This window comes from Heterodontus francisci, chromosome 5 (genome assembly GCF_036365525.1).
Source record: "Heterodontus francisci isolate sHetFra1 chromosome 5, sHetFra1.hap1, whole genome shotgun sequence".
Classification (NCBI taxonomy): Eukaryota; Metazoa; Chordata; class Chondrichthyes; order Heterodontiformes; family Heterodontidae; genus Heterodontus; species Heterodontus francisci.
Genome location: NC_090375.1, coordinates 16,109,852 through 16,134,537, shown reverse-complemented (window position 1 = coordinate 16,134,537; position 24,686 = coordinate 16,109,852). Strand labels below are relative to the sequence as shown.

At 44.5% G+C, this 24,686-nt stretch overlaps 1 protein-coding gene across 1 annotated transcript in view; it reads right to left on the bottom strand.

Moving 5' to 3' along the window:
* laptm4b (lysosomal protein transmembrane 4 beta) overlaps positions 1–24,395 on the bottom strand; it is an 87,718-nt gene extending 63,323 nt beyond the window's left edge. Inside the window, exons 1-2 of the mRNA XM_068030773.1 lie at positions 24,297–24,395; positions 8,186–8,297 (exon numbers count right to left, since the gene is read on the bottom strand). Coding sequence (XP_067886874.1) covers positions 8,186–8,297; positions 24,297–24,395 — 211 coding nt within the window. The remainder of the gene's footprint in view (positions 1–8,185; positions 8,298–24,296) is intronic.
* Between the last annotated feature and the right edge of the window lie 291 nt (positions 24,396–24,686).

The following is a 24,686-nucleotide window of genomic DNA, read 5'->3' as shown; positions in this document are numbered from 1 at the left end:
TAAAAGATTTTACCCGTGTTGGTTATTTAGTGCATATCAACCTGCTTTCCAGAATGAACCCTTCACAGATCTCAGAATGACTAATAAATCCCACCCACCTATCAATTCCATGCATTATCTGTGTGGTGGGAATCCTGACCGGAGATCCAGCCGCAATGTGGAAGACTTTTCCTGCACGTTCAGCATCGCCCACCCGAGAAAGCTCGGCGGTTCCCCTGATGCAAACTCTTGTGGAAAAGGTTTGCATTCTCGGCCAACGTTCACCCATTTCAGCTCACAAGTTACTGTTGAGCCTTCTGGTGCCGCGGATGTTCGTGGCAGCTTTCCAAACTGAGGGAGCTTCACTGGTGTCTTTCGCCCAACACCCCATAACCCCCATGGCTGAATGGGTCAAATTATGAGGACAGGTTGTATAGACTGGGCTTGTATTCCCTTGATTGTGAAAGGTTAGAGGGTGATCTGACTGAGGTGTTTAAGTATATTAAAGGATGGAATAATGTAGGTGGAGCAAAGCTATTTCCTCTGATGGTGGAGTGGGGCAGTCCAGAACAAAGGACATAACCTTAAAATTCAATCTAGGCCATTCAGGGGTGATGTCAGGGAACAATGTTTCAGAGGATGGTGGAAATCTGGAACTCTCTTCCCCCCAAAAAAGCTGATGAGGCTGGGGGGTTGGGGGGATGGGGGGTGGGGAGGGGAGGGTGCTGAGGTGGGTGCTGGAGGTCAGTTGAAAACTTTAAAGCTGAAATTGATAGATGGAACCTTCAATATTAACTGGTTCAGCCCCAGAGCTTCCAGGGAAGTTTAAATGAAACGGAACCAATTCCCACCCTCCCATCGTAACTGTGGTGGAAGAGCAGCGGGTGGTGAAGAGCTGGGGCAGTGGAGAGCAGCTGGCGGTGGAAGAGCAGCGGGCGGTGGAAGAGCAGCGGGCGGTGAAAAGCAGCGGGCGGTGAAGAGCAGCGAGCGGTGAAGAGCAGTGGGCAGTGGAGAGCAGTGAGCGGTGAAGAGCAGCGAGCGGTGAAGAGCAGCGAGCAGTGGAGAGCAGCGAGCGGTGAAGAGCAGTGAGCAGTGGAGAGCAGCGAGCGGTGAAGAGCAGCGAGCGGTGGAAGAGCAGCGGGCAGTGGAGAGCAGCGAGCAGTGAAGAGCAGTGAGCGGTGAAGAGCTGGGGCGGTGGAAGAGCAGCGGGCGGTGGAGAGCAGCGAGCAGTGAAGAGCTGGGGCGGTGGAAGAGCAGCGAGCGGTGAAGAGCTGCGAGCGGTGAAGAGCAGCGAGCGGTGAAGAGCTGCGGGCGGTGGAGAGCAGGTGGAGAGCAGCGGCTGGTGGAGAGCAGCGGGCGGTGGAGAGCAGCGGGCGGTGGAGAGCAGGTGGAGAGCAGCGGCTGGTGGAGAGCAGCGGGCGGTGAAGAGCAGCGGGCAGTGGAGAGCAGCGAGCGGTGGAGAGCAGCGAGCGGTTGAGAGAAGCGGGCTGTGGAGAGCAGCGAGCGGTGGAAAGCAGCGGGCGGTGGAGAGCAGCGGGCGGTGGAGAGCAGTGGACGGTGGAGAGCAGTGGACGGTGGAGAGCACTGTCCCATTGGCTGGTAGACTGGGAATCGTGTGCATCGTGGCCACATTGGGAAGGAGAACTGGTTAGGTAATGAACTGTAGCAGCACACTCACACAGCCCTACACCTACAATGCTGTGGCTTGGGGTGACCATACTGTAGCTCTTCCCAACACCTCCAGCATAAAATATAGGTTTGGACACGCCACTACACAATGAGCCTGAAATTACTAACAAAAGCACAGCAATTGCTTACTCTTTCCTATTATTTAAGGGTAACCAGGACTGGTGAGCAGGAAATTGCCAATTTCATCCATCTTTGTCCCGCAATAAAAAACAGGCATGACAGAAGTAGAATCTTCCCCACCCTCTCCGTGTTCACCCTACACTTTCCTGCCACAGTAGTTTTCTTGTCTTTGCTCGTATCTCCTCATTACCCTTATCCCCCCTCGTCCTGTCCACCTTCTCCACTCATTTCAACATCCTTGTTGCTCTCTCTCCATCTCCTCTCTGATCCTCCTCAACCCATCTGCCTCCCCTCTTATAGGGAAAATGTTGAACCAATATTAAAGACATTATAGCAGGGCACTTAAAAATGTTTAAGGTAATCAGGCAGCGTCAACATGGTTTTGTGAAAGGCAAATTATGTTTAACTAATTTGAGTATTGCTGAAAATAGAAATATGTTGTCAAAGGTTTTCGTCTTGCACTCATCAGGACAGACCGCAAGAATAGCAATGTAAAGGAAAATAACAACTTTATACTGTATGGGAAGAGAGTGCTGATTGGTTGGAAAGTGAACTCTGATTGGTAGAGGTGTTGCCATGGAGAATGCACCAGTTTATGATGACTGACAGTTAACTGCCAAATTGTTAATTACAAGGGGAATTGAATACAAAAGTAGGGTTATGCTTCAGTTATACAGGGCATTGGTGAGACCAGATCTGGAGTACTGTGCACAGTATTGGTCTCCTTATATAAAGGAAGGATGTAAATGCATTGGAAGCAATTCAGAGAAGGTTTACGATACTAATACCTGGAATGGGCAGGTTGTCTTATGAGGAAAGGTTGAACAGGCTAGGCTTGTATCCGCTGGAGTTTAGAAAAGTAAGAGACAACTTGATTGAAACATATAAAATCCTGAGGGGTCTTGACAGGGTGAATGTGGAAAGGATGTGTCCTCTTGTGGGAGAATCTAGAACTAGGGGTCACTGTTTAAAAATAAGGGGTCGTCCATTTAAGACAGAGATGAGGAGAATTTTTTTCTCTCAGAGGTTTGTGAATCTTTGGAACTCTCTTCCTTAAATAGCAGTGGAAGCAGAGTCTTTGAATATTTTTAAGCCAGAGGTAAGTAGGTTCTTGATAAGCAAGGGGGTGAAAGGTTATTGGGGGCAGATGGGAATGTGGAGTTGAGGTTACAATCAGATCAGCCATGATCTTGTTGAATGGTGGAGCAGGTTCGAGGGGCTGAGTGGCCAACTCCTGCTCCTAATTCGTCAGTTGGTATGTTTGTATGTTGTCTATGTCCAATCACATCCTGCCCTGTGACTCCCTTCACTCCTTGAAATATGTATGGCATTTATTCATTTGTAAAGTGTACTTGTTGTACCTTCTAGCTAGCGCTATGACAGGAGTATCTATTGTAATTAAGCATCGTTTTTGTGGTCTGCTATGAACTAACATTGTGTAACTGGCTCCCTCTACACAGATCTAATCCACTGCAATTATTTTCCACAGCTAAATAGGACCAATAACTGCCAGAAAAAGAAAAACTTTTGAAAGTGTATTTTATTGGGGCGGAAGGGGAAATTTTATTTGGATGTCTTTTGTGATCCTACATTATAGACTATTGCACCACACCCCACCCCCCCCCACCCCCTCCCCCAACCTCTGCCTTTGTGGCATCTCTTCATAACCCATTGGGTACTTCCTGCTGTTAGTTACCTTAAATATCTCCCTTGATCATTATTGGCGATTCATATTGGCTGGGAATATGCTAAATTGTCGAGCACCATCACCCAGAGCAACCATCAAACAGCCTGGTTAATGTCGAGTCAACCAAATCCCCCGGTGAGAGCAAGTCCCAAGCAACCAGGGATTGTTGAACAGTATTAGTCACACTGCCCAATGTAAGCGCATCCTCACCCCCACTATCACCCACTGAGAGTTCTTGTTGGACTGCAGAACATTTGCTTGGTTCCTTCTCCTCCTTAATGAGAAGGTTGTGGGTTCAAGTCCCACTCCAGAGCCTTGAACACTAGGTGCCATTCCCAATACAGTACTGAGGGAATGCTGCACTGTCAGAGCGTCAGTACTGAGAGAGTGCTGCACTGTCAGAGGGTCAGTACTGAGCGAGTGCTGCACTGTCAGAGGGTCAGTACTGAGCGAGTGCTGCACTGTCAGAGGGTCAGTACTGAGGGAGTGCTGCACAGTCAGAGGGTCAGTACTGAGCGAGTGCTGCACTGTCAGGGTCAGTACTGAGGGAGTGCTGCATTGTCAGAAGGTCAGTACTGAGGGAGTGCTGCACGGTCAGAGGGTCAGTACTGAGGGAGTGCTGCACTGTCAGAGGGTCAGTATTGAGGGAGTGCTGCACAGTCAGAGGGCCAGTACTGAGGGAGTGCTGCACTGTCGGAGGGTCAGTACTGAGGGCGTGCTGCACTGTTGGAGGTGTCGTCTTTCAGATGAAACAATAAACCAAGTCCCTGTCTACCCTGTCAGGTGGATGTAAATGATCTCATGGCACTATTTCAAAGACGAGCAGGGGAGTTCTCTGCCACGTCTTGGCCAATATTTATCCCTCAATCAACATCATTAAAAACAGATTAACTGTTCATTTATGACATTGATATTTGTGGGAGCTTGCTGTGCCCAAACTGGAGCCATGTTTTCTGCCTTGCAACAGTGACTATATTTCAAAAGGACTTCATTGTGCTTTGGGGTGTTCTGAGATTGTGAAAGAAACTTCATTAAGACAAACTTCCTTCACTCCTCCCAGCATCCCTCACCTGCTGTGACACTTTACTGAACTTCTCCCCTCCCCCCACTCAGAGAATTTTCTAGCATGGACCACCCCTCAGCCCTCAACTTAGTCTTTACCAGCCCTGCCTACTTCCCAAGCCACAGTCCCTATCCCTCCTCTCCTCTCCTCACCTCGCCTCACTCCAATCCTTCTCTCTGCTCGTCTTTCCCATCTATCTCCTCCCCCACCCTGATCCAGTTACCACCCCACCTTCTAACCCTGCTTGACCCAAATAACTCACTTGCTCTCGACGTCCATTTGCAATGCACTGGAGATCAACTCATTTTTTAAAAGAATTGACATATTAAAATTTGTTTCTATTGTAAAGGTAAGTCTGTGCTCAGTATGCACATCCTACATGTGAGTTACCATCCCAACCCCCACCTGCTCCTTCAATCTACACCATAACGTCCCCTTCGGAAATGTGACAGAAAATATGATTCTACTTAAAAATCTAAAATTAACATTCAATATGAAGAGGTTAAATACAGATTGCAGCCAGAGGCTTCTTTAATTACATATCATTTGCCAAGTACTGTGGTCACACATGCAGCAATTCAGAAGCAAGTGAACAGGGGTTTCATAGGGAAGGATAATTCCGCTTTAAAGCTTATTGGCATTTATTTTGGATAGAAAATACGGTAGAGTATGACTGAATTCCTGTTAATTTGAAACTTTGGTAACAACTGATGAAGTATAAAGAATTAAGCAAGGATAATCAGGCAATAATGAAACATCTTAAATCTCCAGAGATTAGGACAATGTAATGAATTCTCGTGTTAGTCACCAGCAAACTCTAAACAGGCCACTTAAGAACAGAAGAATTAGGAGCAGTAGACCATTCGGCCCCTCAGGCCTGCTCCATTCAATATGATCATGTCCGATCTGCTGCCTCAACTCCACTTTCCCATCCGCTCCCTATATCCCTTGATTATAAAAACGTAAGAAACACTTGATGCATTACTTACTTGGAATCAATGACATTTTGAGCTGGCTACTAATTGCCAGTAATGCAAAAAAGGAAAGCCTGCCTGCATGTAGTTTTTTTTATTTGTTCATGGGCTGTGGGCGTCGCTGGCTAGGCCATCATTTACTGACCATCCCTAATTGCCCCTGAGAAGGTGGTGGTGAGCTGCCTTCTTGAACTGCTGCAGTCCTTGGGGTGTAGGTACACTCACAGTGCTGTTATTAGACTTTGTAGCAGTTTGATACAACTGAGTGTCTTGCTGGGCCATTTCAGAGAGCATTTAAGAGTCAACCACATTGCTGTGGGTCTGGAGTTACATGTAGGCCAGACCAGGTAAGGACAGCAGATTTCCTTCCCTAAAGGACATCAGTGAACCAGATGGGTTTTTACATCAATTGACAATGGTTTCATGGTCACCATTAGACTAGTTTTTAATTCCAGATTTATTAATTGAATTCAAATTTCCCCATTTGCTGTGATGGGATTCGAACCCTCGTCCCCAGAGCATTCGCCTGGGCCTCTGTATTACTAGTCCAGTGACATATAGTGTTAATATCGAAGTTTCTACAATAAAACAAACAGAGCCTTGAAATTCCTGGGCTTGAGAGAGTGCTTTTGTTGTGTCAGCTAGATTGTGAGACTTCAATTTTGGGATTGTGATCCAGTTCTGCCAATACGAACATACGAATTAGGAGCAGGAGTAGGCCATTCATCCCATCAAGCCTGTCAAGTTCCCTCAGGATCTTATATGTTTCAATAAGATCACCCCCCATTTTTCTAAACTCTAATGGATACAGGCCCAACATGTTCAACCTTTCCTCATAAGATAACCTCTTCATCCCATGAATCAGTCGAGTGAACCTTCGCTGAACTGTTTCGAATGCAATTATATCCTTTCTTAAGTAAGGAGACCAAAACTGTACACAGTATTCCAGATGTAGTCTCACCAATGCCCTGTACAACTGTAGTAAACCTTCCCTACTTTTATATTGTGTTCCCCTTGCAAAAAACACCAACATTCCATTTGCCTTCCTAATCATTTGCTAACTTTTTGTGAATCATGTACCAGGACACCCAGATCCCTCTGTGTTCTGCAGTCTCTGGGTTCTGCAGTCTCTCTCCATTTAAATAATATACTGCTTTTCTATTCTTCCTGCCAAAGTGGACAAGTTCACATTTTCTCACATTATACTCCATCTGCCAAATTTTTGTCCACTCACTTAACCTATGTATATCTCTTTGCAGACTCTAATGTGCTGTTCACAACTTACTTTCCTGCCTATCCTTGTGTCATCAGAAAATTTAACAACCACATATTTGGTCCCTTCATCCAAGTCATTAATGTAGATTGTAAATAGTTGAGGTCCCAGCACTGATCCCTGTGGCACTCCACTAGTTATAGCTTGCGAACCCGAAAATGCACCATTTATCCCTAATCTCTGCTTCCTGTCAGCTGACCAATTCTCTATCCATGCCAATATTACCCCCTACATCATGACCTCTTATTTTGTGTCGTAACCTTTGATGTGGCACCTTATCAAATGTCTTTTGGAAATCCAAGTACACCACATCCACAGGTTCCCCTTTATCCACATTGCTTGTTAATCTAAGCCCCATTAGGTCGTGAGAAAAAATTCCAGAGGTGGGCATCAATGGTGTATGTGTCCACGCCCCCTGTTCTGACATTAAAAGAAATGGAATTGACAGAAAGGTGTTACTTGTCTGTTTCGTCTCCTTTGCCTCCAAGTGTAAAATACACCTGCCTGATGGAAAGCGATTGAACCGAAAGTGAGCAAAACAAAAAGAAAAATATTCTGTTGCTATTGATGCATCTGGGAAATTAAGTACACTTCACATACTCAGACTGCCCTATATACTGCACAGCTCTGGGCAAAACTATCAAGTCCATGAACAAGGGTTTGTGGGAGAACAAAGCCTTCATTAATGGACTTTAATGAAGGCAATTAAAGGTACAAGAGACAATTCTATGGATTAAGTTATTCATGTTATTGCAAAATATGTCATTTTTCTAAGTTTTCTCTAAACTCTTATTTCAGACGTTAGAATATCAATTACTGAAAATTTTCCAGTGAAACACAGAAAGCATTTTAAGGAACCTAGTGGACCAATTGTAAAATCACAGTGACAAATTTACATAGGAATGACCCCATTATAAATTTAGACAGAGGAATTTGTAATGGAAATGTAAACATGTGGCAGGTAGTCAATTTGTGTAGACAGGAAGTATGTGCAGATGTAAGATTTTTACTATGTATATATGAGGCAAAGGAAGCCTATCCTTTAGACAGCCACCAATTTAGATCTTTACAGACCATGGTAGAGGGGCAACACATGAGGGGTGGAGCCAGTGCTTTCCATACTGCTTTAAAGCTTGCTGCGTGGAACGGTGGAGAATATAAAGCAAAGATGTGTGACATCCAAATAAGCATGTAAGAAGCTTTCAGGGATCTGCAGAGCACTGCACTGTGAGTGGCAACTGCAGGATGTTATGAAGGGGACAGTCCTGGTGTAGTTTAAAGGTCAGATCAGGAGAGACGAGAAACCAAATGATCATGTTAATTAAGCAAGCGAGGCTGCGGCGGGAGGGGAGAGTGCAGAAGGGAGATGGAGGAGACAATGAACAAACTTCTGGACTTACTGGCATCATCGGTGAAGTCAAAGTCACTGCCTAGTTCAGTATGGGACAGATGGTACCGTTCTGGATCACTAAGAGCAGACAGTAAAATCAGCAGCACTACACCATTGATCAGCTAATGGAAGAGAAAAATAAGTCAGTAAGCAACACAGATCAAAAGCAGACCTTTTCCAATATTCAAGTGCCTTTGAAGAGAATGCAAATTGCTTTTAATAGTCTTAATTAATCTTGTCGATCATAGGAAATAGGAGCGGGTATAGGCCATTTGGCCTGTCGAGCCTGCTTCGCCATTCAAACAGATCATGGCTGATCATCTACCTCTATGCTATTTTCCCCACTATCTTCATATCCCTTGATGTCATTAGTATTCAGAAATCTATCGATTTCTGTCTTGAACAGGCCCAATGATTGAGCTTCCACAGCCCTCTGGGGTAGTGAATTCCACAGATACTCAATTGAATGTAACAATGCGCATTATAACTGGAACCCTCCACTCAACACCCCTCCCCGGCTTCTTGTCCTCGCAAACATCACTCCCCCACACAGCCGTCTACTGATGAAAACCCACAAACTGGTTGAAACCATCCGTGCTGCACCTCATCTACTGCTCCATAATGACATGTTCACTCCACCAACTGCCCACCTTCCATCATTGCACCCCTTCCTGAGCAAGATCGACCAGCAGATATCCTTTGGATCTAGGAATGGGAAACATGGGAAGTCACTAACATGTTCCTTGTGACAAACCCCATCTGTTGAAGCTTTGGACTACCACAGCGAGAGTGGTCCTTGCTAAACAGGTTCATGAGAAGCCAGGGCCCCTGCACAGCCAACCTCCATGGATGGGGCCTCAGTACAAACCCCTTATGCATTTGTGGAGAGACACAGACAATGCTGCACTTTACTGAGGAGGGTCCCCTCTACCGATTCATTGATGGACTAATCACCTTAAACTCAGAAAATGAGGAGGCTACTGCTTGAGTCCAGGGATTTGCATTTGCTAACAAAATAAATCGATTAATAAATATATTTAATCACCCAGAAATCATGGAACATTACAACATAGAGCTAAGTATCCTATATGTCAAAATATCGAATTTCTTGAATATGAAAAGAAATTAACACCATTCAGAGCCTTGTTTTAATATAGGTAACAGATCAGTTTATAAATCGCTGGTTAAACCTCAGCTGGAGTATTGTGTCCAATTCTGGACACCATACTTTAGAAAGGACCTCAAGACCCTGGAGTGGACGCAAAGGTGATTTACAAGAATGGTACTGTTGTGGGACGACCTTAAGAAAGGACCACCTTAAGAGCTGTAGGTGAAGATCACCAGAGGAAGTGACATCATGTCACACATGACCAAGGAGTCGTAGGTTTAGCCCAACAGAGTAAGATGTGTTTAGATGCCATTTGTGCAGTAACTGTTTGTATATGTAATTAAAACCCATGTTTTCTTTGGCTATTACTTGTAGTTCTGTGACTCTTACAATGGTTCACATATCAAAGGAACAAGTAATAATTCATCATGGCATCGTTTGGAATATACTTTTCTGAAGATCACCAAATATTACATCGTGGCAATCTTTGATTTTTCTTCTGAAGAACACACCACGTAAGAACAAAGAATAGCCAATTGCCTACCTGGAGTAGTTAGCAGGCGACCCCACAACACTGCAGTGAGCTAGGCTACAGACAGCACCCAGGAGGTGTTGAAACTCTGTGAGTACAGCAGGCAATTTGCCAGAAAATCAGAGCTTTCACCTAATATGGCAGCACAGTGGTTGAAGCCATTACTGTTTTTTTTTGGCTTTATGGGTGGGGCCTTAGCCAAAAAGAGAGAGAAGAACTCAACAGCGCCACTGGAGGTCCATAGCACAGTGAGAAAGCCTGGTTGTGGCAGCTGCCAGTTCTGCAAGCTACAGCCCTCTAAATAAATTGCTCACAGTTAAAAAAAAAGAGCTGTGCCAAACAGAAAGCAGCTGTGCTGTCTCATTCTTAAAGGGGTAGACCAGTAAAAACAAACCGGTCGAAACAAAAATAAAAAAGTGTGCCTGTGAAAAAGAAAACCTGTAAAAAGTCCTATATTTATTTTTAAAAAGGAGGATCATTAAGACAATGGCTTTCAGATATCCAGTTATAGATTGGAAGGCATCAGACATAGCATCTGAATTTAAACTGTTCCAGCAGTGAATGGAACTGTGTTTCCTGGATCAAGAAGTGAGAAAACCAGAGAAACAAGCTACCAAAATTAAAATCATCCTGGACAACGAGGGTCTGCAATGGATTAATACATCAGGATTATCAGCTGAGGATCCATATCAGACATTCGGACTTTCCTAGAGCAGCAACTCAAGGTGAAGGTAAATTTCCGAGTATATAGGATGGAGCTTATGACCTACTGGCAAAGGCAAGATGAGTCCACTGACCAGTTTGTTGCAAGGTGCTGAGACAAAGCTCAATATTGTGACTTCACAGACACTGAATTGTTGGAATGAGTTATAGAGCTAGTAATCATGTCTAACCCACGAGAAACCTTTCAAAAAGACCTGCTAGAAAAGAAGAAAGGGTACACCACAGATGCACTAGTTAATGATGAAAGGAAATTTGAAGCCATCATGGTTGGGCGTCAACAGTTACAAGCACTGGTGGCAACTACGACAATTGGTATGGTAACCAAGGCTCAGAAATCTGCTAAGCCTGTGGCAAATGTGGCCTGACTCACCCAATTCTCAGTTGTCCTTCGTACCAAGACCAATGCAAAGCTTGTGGCATGTGAGGACATTGGGCAAGGCAGGATGGCAAATGCAACAAGAGATATTCCAACACACAACAAAAGCCCAATCAGGTCAGCAGAGAGACAGATTGTCAGGAGAAATGGAAATCTATGGTACAGCCCACCACCACCAGGCTGACTGCCTATAATGGTTTTCCAATCAAGTACATTGGAATGATAACCTTGTAGTGCAGCTATGGGAGCTCCAAATAGCTACCATAAATGTTTTACTTTGTAGACACAACTGGACCAGCTGTCGCAGGACTTCCAGTATGCTATGATTTATGAATCATCACAACACATGAGGTTGTGGCAGCTGCTGGTACTGCAAGCTGCAGCCCTCTTTAAAAAATAAAGCTCCAGAATGTTGCAATATGGAGTGAATTGAGTCAGTTAGAGACCAGAAACTACTTTACCCAGACAGGCTTATGCAATCGGCGATTTCAAGGGTGATGCCGTATTGCACCTGAGGGAGGATCAAGTTCTTACTATCAAGTTGCAAAGGAAATGCAGTGTGAACATTTTAAGAGAAGCTTAAAGTGGAGCTGGAGATGGAGCGCAACAGAGTCATCCGCCGAGTGCACCAACAATTCCAATTGGTGCAGCTCCATTACCTGCGCGTTGAAGAAAGATGAAAATCTCAGGATTTGCTTAGACCCACGACGACTGAATTTAGCCCTCAAGAGATGGTGACTCCGGAGGAGTTGAATCCTATGTTTACCTGGGTGCTAAGTATTTTTCAAAGCTCAATGAGAAGCATAGCTACTGGTCTGTCCACTTAGCCAAGAGGTCCCAGCTACTCACAACTTTTAGAACACCACTCAGGAGATACTGTTTCAGACAGTTACCATTTGGCCTGTGCATCAGCCAGGAATTTTTCCAACAATACATGGACAGGATAACCGAAAATGTCCCAGGCTGTATCTGTATAGCTGATGATATTGCAGTGATGGAGCAGACCAAGACAGAGCATGACCGAAACTTGCATTTGCTAATGCTGGCTGCTCATTGTGAGGGTTTTGTGTTTAATTAGCAAGAAATGCCACATCAATGTTGGGCACATCAACTTCTTTGGGTTGATGTATTCCGCCACAGGAATATGGCCAGACCCAGATAAGATTGAAGATGTCAGAGCCATACCACTGCCTCAGGACTGGGAAGACCTACAACGATGTCTAGGTCTGTTCAACGTTTTGGCCCCAATTTTGCTGAGCGAGCAGTATCGCTTAGGGAACTGCTGCGTAAAGATCCCCCTTACTTGTGGCAGGAAGACCAGAAGCAGGTGTTTGACCCCTTAAAGTTAGCTCTGTTAAGTCAAGACAGCTATTAAAACCTGACCAAAGAGACCATGCTCAAGGTCGACATGTCCCAGACGGGATTAGGCACCTGCATCATGCAGGAAGGGAAGCCAATTGCCTTCACATCGAAGAGTTTTTACAAACCCAATCCAATTACTCTAACATCGAACGTGAAGCCTTAGCTCTGGTTTTTTGTATCATTACATTTCACACCTACTTGCTCAGAAAACATTCTACCGTGGAGACTGACCGCAAGCCACTTGAAACCATTTGGCGCAAACTGCTGAAGAGTGCTCCTCCACGGTTGCAGAGACTTTGGGTGAAAGTCCAGGCCCACGTCTGGTATAAAGCGGGCAGCAAAATGGTCACATCAGACACCCTGAGCAGGTTGCCTAACCCGAATAAAGAAAAAGTAAATAAATAAACCCGAATAAATGTTGCTAGGTCTGCATGGCCACGGCGTGGATACTGAGATTGAGGATGACTTCATGAGTTAAAAAATGAAAAGATGAGACAGTATGTGACTCTACCCTATCATAGTTGTGGAAGGTGATTGTGGAAGGATGGCCCGACACTATACAGGAAATAACTGAATGTCTACTGTTTCTGGCTGTATCTAGATGAGCTCAGTATATCACAAGGGGTGATTTTTAAACGGAAACCAGTCCTGATACCCGAAGCTCTGCATTCTGATATTCTAACCCAACTGCATCAAGGGCATTTAGGAATAGATTGTACCAGACACCTTGCCAGAGAGACGGTCTACTGGCCAGGAATCAACAGTGATGTTGAGACAGTGGTGAAATCCTGGGTAGTATGTCAAAGTTGTCAGCCATATCAACAGAAGGAACCCTTGATCCCACATGAAACACCTTTACATCCCTGGACGAAGATCGGCACAGATTTATTTCACATTCAAGGTGATGATTTCCTCCTTGCTACAGATTACTTCACCAAGTTTCAGGCAGCTATGAGATACTTCAAGTGCAGTGGTTGTTGATACGATCAGTGCTCTGTTCAGCCTATTTGGTGGAAAATATTATCTCTGATAATGGGCCACAATTTGCAGGAAGACCAATCCAAGACATGTGTGCCTGGGTGGGGTGGGGTGGGAGTCCGTCATGTGACATCATCGCTGTATTATCCAAAGTCCAACGGCATGACTGAACGTGTGGTGCGCATCATCAAATCACTAATTTTAAAGTGTAGGCAGACGGGACAAGATGTCAAGGTCGCAATGCTGCACCTCCGAGCTACTCCATTGGACATGGGCTTACCGTCACCTGCAGAGTTGACGTTTGGAAGGCAAGTAAGATCTATCCTGCCCAGTTATCATCTCTCTAAGTTTTCTACAGTAAAGGATATACTTCTGTCTAAATAAGGGAGGATGAAGGCAGCTCAAGAAGGCAGCTCACCACCACCTTCTCAAGGGCAATTAGGGATGGGCAATAAATGCTGGCCTGGCCAGCGACGCCCACATCCCATGAATGAATTTAAAAAAAGATGAAGGCATCGTATGGCAGGCAAGCAGGAAAAGAATTAGCTCGATTGTGAGGAGGACAGCGGTCATAGCCTTCAATCATGTGTTGGAAACTTGATTTCCTGCAGAGGTTGCAAGGATATGTGACCAGTCCAGATCGTATAAGGTCCAGACACCCAACGGTGTGATTCTCAAACTCAGAGAGCTGTACGACAACATAACATGTGACAACCATGTAGCATCACGGACATGTTCAAAGACAAAGTCTGAAGATCAATGTACAGAGGTTACGAGCACAGAGGAAGAACATGCTGACCAGAGTTCTGAGTCACCAGAGTCTCAGAGGAGTCGTCAAGACGAGCTCAGCTCTGAGATGAGGCTTACTATAACAAGATCAGGACAAATAAACAATCCTCCTCTACATTTTAGAGTGTTAAACTTACTTGTGAATAACGTTTTGTTTTAATCATGTATAGTTAGTCTGAACCACAACATCGTTGTATATTGTACATATCTTTTTAACTTTGAAAAAAAGGGGGGTGTTGTGGGATGACCTTAAGAGTGGACCATTTTAAGAGTTGTAAGTGAAGATTACCAGAGGAAGTGATGTCACATCACACATGACCAGGGGGTTATGGGTGTTGCCCAACAGTGTAAGATGTGTTTAAATGTGGTTTGTGCAGTAAATGTTTGTATATATATGTTGGAATTGAACACAGGAACATAGGAAATAGGAGCGGGAGTAGGCCATTCAGCCCCTCGTGCCTGCTCTGCCATTCAACTAGATCATGGCTGATCTTCTACCTCAAAGCCATTTTGCCGCAATATCCCTTTATATCTTTAGTATCCAGAAATCAAATGATATCTGTCTTGAACATACTCAATGACTTGAGCCTCCACAGCCCTCTGGGGTACAGAATTCCAAAGATTCACCACCCTCTGAATGAAGAAATTCCTCCTCATCTCAGTCCTAAATGCCTCTTATTCTGCAACTGTGTCCCCGGGTCTAGACCTCTCCCCCACCCCCCAGCCAAGGGAAACATCCTTCCTGCATTTACCCTGTTGAGCCTTGTAAGAATTATGTATGCTTCAAAGAGAGCATCTCCCATTCTTCTAAACTCTAGAGAATATAGGCCCGGTATCCTCAATGTCGCCTCATTGGACAATCCCGCCATCCCAGGGATTACTCTGGTGAATGTTTGTTGTACTCTCTCTATGGCAAGTATATCCTTCCTTAGGTAAGGAGACCAAAACTGTACACTGTACTCCAGGTGAGGTCTCACCAAGGTTCTATACAATTGCAGCAAGACTTCTTCACTCCTGTACTCAAATCCTCTTGCAATAAAGGACAACCCACCATTTGCCTTTCTAATTGCTTGTTGCACCTGCATGTTAGCCTTCAATGACTTATGAACAAGGACACCCAGATCCTTTGGACATCAACATTTCCCAACCTCTCACCATTTAAGAAATACTCTGCATTTCTGTTTTTCCTGTCAAAGTGGATAACCTCACATTTTTCAACGTTATATTCCATCTGCCATGTTCTTGCCCACTCATTTAGCCTGTCTAAATTCCGTTGAAGCTTCCTTGCATTCTCCTCACAACTTACATTCCCACCTAGTTTTGTGTCATCAGCAAACTTGTAAATATTACATTTGGTCCCCACATCCAAATCATTGATATAGATTGTAAACAGCTGTGGCCCAAGCACTGAGCTTTGCGGTACTCCACTAGTAACAGCCTGCCATCCTGAGAATGACCCATTTATTCCTACTCTCTGCTTTCTGTCCATTCACCAATTCTCAATCCATGCCAGTATATTATCCCCAATCCCATATGCTCTAATTTTCCTTACTAACCTCCTGTGTGGGACCTTCTGAAAATCCAAATACACCACATCCACTGGTTCCCCCTTACCTATTCTGCTCGTTGCATCCTCAAAAAACTCCAACAGGTTTGTCAAACATGATTTCCCTTTCATAAAACCATATTGACTCTAGGCCCATACCTACCATTATTTTCTAAGTGTCCAGTTATAGCATCCTTTATAATAGATTCTAGCACATTCCCTATTACTGATGTCAGGCTAACAGGTCTATTGTTCCCCATTTTCGCTCTCCCTCCTTTCTTAAATAGTGGGGTTACATTTGCTACCTTCCAATCTGCAGGAACTGTTCCAGAGTCTATAGAATTTTGGAAGATGACCACCAATGCATCCACTATCTTGACAGCCACCTCTTTCAACACTCTGGGATGTAGATCAACGTGTCCAGGGGATTTATCAAGTAAATCATTAATTTCTCCAGTACTACTTTTTTACTAATAATTTCTTGCAGTTGCTCATTCTCACTTGTCCCTTGGTTCTTTAGTATTGCTGGGAGGTTTTTTTGTATCTTCCTTCGTGAAGATGGACACAAAGTATTTGTTTCGTTTCTCTGCCATTTACTTATTCTCCATTATAAATTCTCCTGTAGTGGTCCCACATTTGTCTTTGAGGTGGCCTTTGTCCCACAAGAGCTGGATTCTGTGATAGTCATTCTGCAGACTCCATCTCCTGTGCTGCTGTAGTTGCCTTGCCTCCATTCTGCCACCTCCCCAGGTATCAGAGTTGCTGGTGGCAGTCGTCCTCAGCTGCTTCTCTACTGACAGACATGCACTGTCATCTGTGAGGCTTCCAGCCATGCAATTAATATTAGGCATTGGATCTGCAGGAAAGCAGAGCTAATGCTTCAAATTAGGTCAGTCAATCCCGCTGTGATACTGAATCTACAACTTGCCCACAATCAAAAAAGACAATCCTCTCTAATTGGTCACTGCCAACACTTCATAGAGGAAGCAAAGACTGCCCTTGGGGCTTCTGTGTCAATGGCCTGTGCTCAAGGTATTCTGGAGTTCCCTGATACTCTCTTTGGTGAACTGCAGTGTTCTTTAACTGTCAGGTGGGTCTCCTCCACCCAGGCACGCTGTCCGGTTACATTCCTGTACTGCACCACTGTTGTGACGCTCCGCTTCAACCTTCTTGTAAGCTCAGGGCCCCGTCAGCTGGAGGTCAACAAGGCTCTTCAGCCAAGAGGTGTCACCTGCTTACCCGCCAACCAGCAGTGTTTTCCTCTGCAGGTGGCCCAGCAGCCTCTGCTGCTCACTGACTCTGCACGTATCACCTCATTCTTCCCTCCCTCTTAACACCCTGGAGTTGATGCCCCTGGATGGTGCTCGGGAGGGATGGATTGTGTGAAAGTGCATGCTGCGAAGTGCTGATATTCCAGGGATAGGCGGGGCTTGCTCCGTCATCTTGCCACATTCAAGAAGAAGAACATGGAACGAGAGAATTAAAATATTTTCCTGAGCAGATCTTGCAAATCACATTCAGTAGGAATAAAGTGTGAAGATTGTTCATGAAATGGTTTATGAACAATTAACGAAAGAAACAATAGGAAGAGAGGCAGAGTATCAGAATGAATCCATAGCTGGCACATGCACTCCTATTTCTCTGTCTCTGACACCCTTGGTGGCCTCACTCCCCAGGAGATGTAACATTTCCTCCTCATAAGGGGTCTTAATCTTTCTGTGTTATGGATTATCTTAACCTGGAAAAATAAAAGAGCCAAATTGGTTTCAGTCACCAAGAGATGCAATACAACCCAGGTTAGCATGCAGCCTATAACAAGCCAATATTCCCCTGTTCAGCCAAAAGGATTGTGATGATGCCTGACCCTTTAAACTGCTGCAGCAAGGTCTTTTCCACAACTAGGTGAGCAAGCTCCCTAAAAAAAGGCCTTTTCAATCCAAATAACGTAGAGATGCAGCTTCCACCTCCAAAACCAGAGGCCATAACTATAAGATAGTTACTAATAAATCCAATACTAGAATTCAGGAGAAACCTCTTTATTCAGAGTAAATTGCTACCACATGGTAAATTTGAGGTGAAGAGCATAGATGCATTTAAGGGGAAGCTAGATAAGCACATGAGGGAGAAAGGATTAGAAGGATATGTTGATGGAGTTAAAGAAAGAGGGATGAGAGGAGGCTCATGGGGAGCATATAAAGACCGGCATGGAGCATGCACCAAAAAAGTGACTGACACATAATAACTTAAGAAATTGGAGCTGGGGTAGGCCATTCGGCCCCTCTCTGCTCTGCCATTCAGTAAGATCACGGCCATCTTCTACATCAAGTTCACTTTCCTGCCCTATGCCCATATCCCTTGATTCCCTTTGCGTCCAAAAAGCTACCGATCTCTATCTTGAATAGACCTATAGTCTGAGCATCCACAGCTCTCTGGGGTAGAAAATTCCAACATTCACAACCCTGTGAGTGAAGAAATTTTTTCACATCTCAGTCTTAAATGGCAAACCCCTTATCCTGAGACAATGACCCCTGTCACAGTCTCAGCATCTACCCTGTCAACCTGTCCAAGTATTTAGTGAGGAGCAAGGCTTGTATTGTTTTTGTCACCCAGTGCAATGAACATTGAGACACATATAGCTTATTTCACCAAGATGATGCCTTCCATAAAGCCCATTGACAACTCAAAGCCTCAGGAGATCAGAGTGTGTGGTAAGGTCTTTTATTAAAGGCTGCATTTCTGAATGTGTGCCATGCTGAAGTGCTGGGTGTGCATGCAGTACAATGGAAATGCAGAACACAGGCAAGCAGCAAAGGTGGGAGAGGTTGCCAGGCTACACTTTGTAGCCCGTGCCATCTACCTGGTACACGGTGCTTTTGGCTTATCTTACACTTCCAGATTCCTGAAATGTGCGCTGTCTTCTCCCGTATGCACTTCCAGTTACAGCAAATAGCCACCACCTCCTCCTAGGCAATGATGTCCTTTGTGGAAGGTTTCCTGGAGTTTCAATCAAGTTAATCTACCACTCGCAATAACACATTCCCTTTGTCAAGTATCAGTCAAGGGGTTGGCAACTGATGCACTCCCCCCAGTTAAGTCCACAATCAGATCAGCCCTGATCTAATTGAATGGCAGAACAGGCTCGAGGGGCTGAATGGCCTCCTCCCCTCACAACAATGTTTTCATCTAGAAATGGAGATGGAATGAGAAAACCTTTGGCAACAATTCAAGTAGCAGTGGAGGAGAGAAAACACCCAAGTTGGAAACCACAAAGCATAAACAATTAAAAAAGTAGAAAGATGTGACCCAAAAGCTATTGTAATTATCAAAACAAAATCCGCTGCGACAAGATTTCAATTTAATAAGATGCAGTTATTTTGCAGGGGCTAGGCCGAAAACAAGGGAAACGTGCCAAACCACTTGCCTGCAGCCCAGCTTAAAAATAGCTTGCAGCTGCAATTGTACAACACTGCCATTTACAACAAAAATACAATTCACAAATGGCCATGTGGAATTTTGTTTCAAAAGAAGAACTAGCCCTTACAAATTGAGTGCTTGAAGTCAATGAAAATATGATTATTTTATTGCCTCATTCATGTGTGTCAGTTGTCTTGCCAAAGCTTGAGGGGCTTCTAAAAATGTAATGACATTCAGTGTTTCAGTTTTCTTGATTATCTTCCCATGTGATTCATACACGATGATACATATATTACCGTTCATATATCACCAAAATTAACTTTTACACCTTTTCTGAATTGCTGGACAGCTAACTTTATCAATCTGAATATACAAAGCAGCTTGATGTAATGCATACCAGGTAATGAATGTAATCTTCCTCACAGATCAAATTCTAATTACTTGCCGTTCAAACACAATGGTAGCTCATGTTGCAATTTTTCCGACATTTAAAGACCTGTCAATCATTTGTTGACAGTCCTAAATTACCAATGTAGGAGCAAAGGCTTAATTGAATTCTATACCATTGCACAACCAAAAGAGGCAAAATACTGCAGATGCTTGAAATCTGAAACAAAAATAGAAAAAAAATATGGAGATACAAAGTGGGTCAAACAGCATCAGTAAAGGGAACAGACAAGGTAAACGAGTCCATACTCTCCACAGGTGCTCATTGAGCTACTCATAGAGTCATACAGCACAGAAACAGGCCCTTCGGCCCATCATGTCTGTGCCGGCCATCAAGCACCTAACTATTCTAATCCCATTTACCGTATGTTTACAACATTTTCTATATTCAGCCTTTACATTAGTAAAATGCTGGCAAAACAGCATCCATTGGTAGGCCAGTATGGTTCTGAGCTCCTTCAAAACTCTGCTCCCTGTATCTTAACTCACATTAAGTTCCGTTCACCCAACACCCCTGTGTTTGCTGACCTACACTGGCCCCCAGTCTGGCAATACCATGATTTTGAAATTTCTCTATGCCTTGCCACTCCCTATCTCTATAATCTCCTACAACCCTCCGAGACCTCTGCAACCCCGATTTTCATTGCTTCACCATTGGCCGCCGTGCCTTCAGCTGCCTGGGCCCTAAGCTCTGGAATTCCCCCCCTAAACCTGCCCGCCTCTCTCCCTCTCTCTCCCCCTTTAAGACTCTCCTTAAAACCTACCTCTTTGACCAAGCTTTCGGCCACCTGTCCTAATATCTCCTTATGTGGCTTGGTGTCAACTTTTGTTTGATAATGCTACTGCAAACCACCTTGGGATGCTTTACTACGTTTTTGAGTAACTAAAAAATGGTAGATTTTGAAGTTTCTGCGATTTAGTTATTTGTGTGTAAAAATATCTAAACTTTTGAATTATGTGCTTTGGTGCCGCAGCAGAAATGCTCCTTAAAGATTGACCTAAATCCTCTGAGAAACTTGATTAGATACAAGAACTGAGAAATAGGAGCAGGAATAGGCCAAATGGTCCCTCCAGTCTGCTCTGTCATTCAATAAGATCATGGCTGATCTTACACCTCAACTCCGTCTTCCCACACTATCCTCATATCCCTTGATTCCTTTAGTGTCCAGAAATCTAGCAATGTCAGTACTGAACATACTCAACGACTGAGCATGCACAGCTCTCTGGGGTAGAGAATTGGCAGACCCCTTATCCTGAAACTGTGATCTTTCGTTCTAGACTGTCCAGCCAGGGGAAACAGCCTTGCAAGCAACTACCCCGTCAAGTCCTATAATAATTTAATTTTTTTCAAAACTTTCTAAACTTTAGAGAGTATAGGCCAATTTTACTCAATCACTTCTCATAGAACAACCCTTTCAGCCCAAGAATCAATCTAGTGAACCTTTGCTGCACCCCTTCCCTGGGTAAGGAGACCAACACTGTACACAGTACTTCAAGTGTGGTCTCACCAAAGCCCTATGTGATTGCAGTAAGACTTCCTTACTCTTGTACTCCAACCCCCTTGCAATAAAGGCTAATATACCATTTGCCTTCATAATTGCTCGTTATACTTCACCGAATTCACAGAATTGCTACACTACAGGAGGAGGCCATTCGGCCCATCGTGATTGTGCTGGCTCTCCGAAAGAGTTTTTTACCCAGTGTCACTCCCTGGCCTTCTCCCCATAGCCCTGCACATTCTTCCTTTTCAGATAACAATCCAATTCCCTCTTGAATGCCTCAATTGAACCTGCCTCCACCACTCGGGGAGTGCATTCCATTGGATATTAATTTTCTCTGATTTGTGTACAAGGACACCCAACTACCTCAGCATATCAATATTTACTAGTGCCGTCCCTTTTAACAAATATTCTGATTTTCTATTCATCCTACCAAAGTGGATAATTTCACATTTCCCCACATTGGGCCGAATGTTCTGTTCCTGCTGCCAACGTTGGTGGCAGGTGAAGAGAACAGCGGCCCACCTGTACAGGCTGCATGTCACAGAGCCGCCGAAATCTTCCGTGTGGCGGCTCATTATAATATCCAGGGCGCCCCTGCCCGCCCAATCACATTGTCCGTCCCTGGCAAGAGCGTCAGCTGCCTGTGCCTGTACCCTAGCGTCTTATTTAAATATTTAAAGTGCAAGTAAATAAATAAAAGACATTTATTCTGCCCCTCTCCCACCCCCATAACAATTTAATTAATTATTTGCCCTCTCCACCCCCCCAAAACACTTACCTTGTCCACCTGAGCTTCCCCCCCGCAAACTGAATAAATTTTAAACTATAATCCTTCCCACCATCCCCTACACCCAGGATGTTACTTTGACCCTGTTTCCCCCAGTTCCTGCACTGAGAAACGTACCTCCTCCCATCCCTCCTCCCCCACCAGTGTGGCGCCTGGTTTCCCCGGACTGGGCTCCGAAGGCCCGGGAGTGCTGGCCACCGGGCCGAAGATCAGAGCGGGAACTCAGGTGGCGACGGAAGTATCATCAATGCATTCATTCTAATTTATTTAAATATGCAAATGGGGGTCCCATTGGCAAGCGGTATGGGGGGGGGCCACCACGAGGCCTAGCCACCGCCAGTAATATTGGGCCGGGCCCTCCCGGCGTCGGGGTGCGTGGCAGCCCTCTCCCGGAGGCATCTTCAGGTCCCCACCACCACAGAACCCAAAGCCTGGGGGTAACTAAATCCAGCCCATTACATTCCATCTGCCACCTTCCTGCCCAATTACTTAACCTGTCTACATCCCTTTGTAGCCTCTTTGCATCCTCCTCACAGCTTACATTCCCACCTATATTTGTATCATCAGCAAACTTGGATATATTACACTCAGTCCCTTCATCTGAGCCATTGATATCGATTGTAAATAGATGAGATCCAAGCACTGATCCTTACAGCATTAGTTTGAGATAAACTGTAACTCTTAAGCAACATTATATCTTCATGAATTAGTATTGCCTCCAACAAGAATTTCTGCTTTGGCTTTCGTGCTTTGCATCCAATTTAATGACTAAACCAATAATTCTACACCACTTGTAAATTTAGTGTTGGGCTACATAAAAAATACTTCTGATGCAATGTACTGTAAACTGCAAACTAATGAATTATCTGACATAGTAATTGTGTTTGCTGGAACAGCATTTTCATTATAAAGTATTTACACTAAGATACAGGGAATTCCCTTGCCCTGCTTCAATATCTCATGCAATCCTATAGAATATTTAAATATATTGTGGAGGCAGTAACTGTAGGTTTAGAAACTGTTAACTGGGATTCCTTTTTAGATAAATTGTAGGGAGATGGTTATCATGTAGAATTCAAAGCACATTAAGTACTGAAAATGTAGCCTATCTAATCTATATGAAATAATCCATTGGACTGTGCTTTTATTCGATCAACAGGAGAATAACAAACTGCTCAAAAATAACAACTCCACTTGCTGGGAAAATTCAACTCCAATGCTACATATTTTTAACCTACATCTTATAGAATTTTTTAAAAAATGAAATTAGTTTCCAGTGAAAAATTGGATGTGTTTACATTGGAGTCTGAGAAGGAGGATGGCCACATATTGTGAAACAGTAGGATAATTAATAAATTCACATCTTCTATTCCAAGGGATTCAATTATTGCACCTTTTACCCAGTCATACTTACCCAACTTATCATAGAGAGATACAGCACTGAAACAGGCCCTTTGGCCTACCAAGTCTGTGCCAACCAAAAACCACCCATTTATACTAATCCTACATTAATCGCATATTCCCTACCACATCCCCACCTTCCCTCAATTCTCCTACCTACACTAGGGGCAATTTACAATGGCCAATTTACCTATCAACCTGCAAGTCTTTGGGAGGAAACCAGAGCACCCGGTAGAAACCCACACAGTCACAGGGAGAACTTGCAAACTCCACATAGACAGTACCCAGAACTGAACGCGGGTTGCTGGAGATTTGAGGCTGCAGTGCTTACCATTGCGCCACTGTGCCGCCACTAGTTGCAATACATTGCAGGATGTTCTAAGACTCAAGCAGCAGCTTAGAAAAAGCATTGTGTCTGAAGTATTATCTTAATAACACTCAGGATAGAAAGCTCTGTGAAGGTTACACAGTGCCAGAAATACCCTGCCAAGGCTATTAACAGTCCGGCTTTTGAGATGTCATATTTTCACCAATTCAATGAAAGGGGATAAATGACACAAAATGTACAATCCCAATTTATCCCAATAGTGAAGGAGCTTTTAACAGGATCTGCCCGCAGGCTCAAGACGAACAGTAACGTTCTGCCTTTTTGGACAACACACTGCAATCATAAACATTACAACCACATGAGCTTGGTTCACCTTATCTGGGTGGTTATTGGGATTAATCTGGACCAGTGCCACAAAACACCCAGATTGCTCAGAGCCCCTTGATAACAAGAACAGCACTTTGCCTTTCTCCTGGCACTCAACTCATTCCCTCCCTCACTCCTCCCTCTCACTTACTCCCTCCCGACCCCTCTCCTCCCTCACTCCTCCTCCTCCTTCACTGCCCTCTACTCTCTTCCTCACTCACTCATACTCCTCCCTCCTTTCCCTCACCCTACTCCTTCCAACTTCTTTCTCCTCTCCCTCCTCTCTCCTTCACTGCTTTATCCTCTCCCTCACTGCCCTCTCCTCTCTTCCTCCCTCGCACCCACTCCCCAATCCCTCCTTCACTCCCCCTAACTCTTGCACACTGCCTCCCTTCACTCACTCCCATCCCCATCACTCAATCCTCCCTCATCCATTCATTCCCTCACATTCTCCCCACTCACCATGTACCATGCTCCCAGGATTATGGTGCCCGTACGAACATGACAGCAGAAGCAGCAGCTGTTGGAATACCAGTCACCCAAAGGCGAGGCCATCCTCATCACTCCTGACAAAACACAACGGAGCCACACACACAGGGGAATAAAAAACTAGAAAATAAAATAAAAAGGAAATCTGCCCTGCAGAGCTGGAAATGATGAGCTGTCTGTCTCTATCTCACAGCAACACTAACACTCACTGCACTGCGATCCTGTCACTGATCCTCCTCCCCGACTCTCAGATATCCTGTAGCAGATGGAGAGGAGTATTTAACCCTCTCTGCACACACAGTACTGAAATCTAAGCTGCAGAGACATGCAATGGAATCGAGCTTTTAAACAAACCTCCCCTTC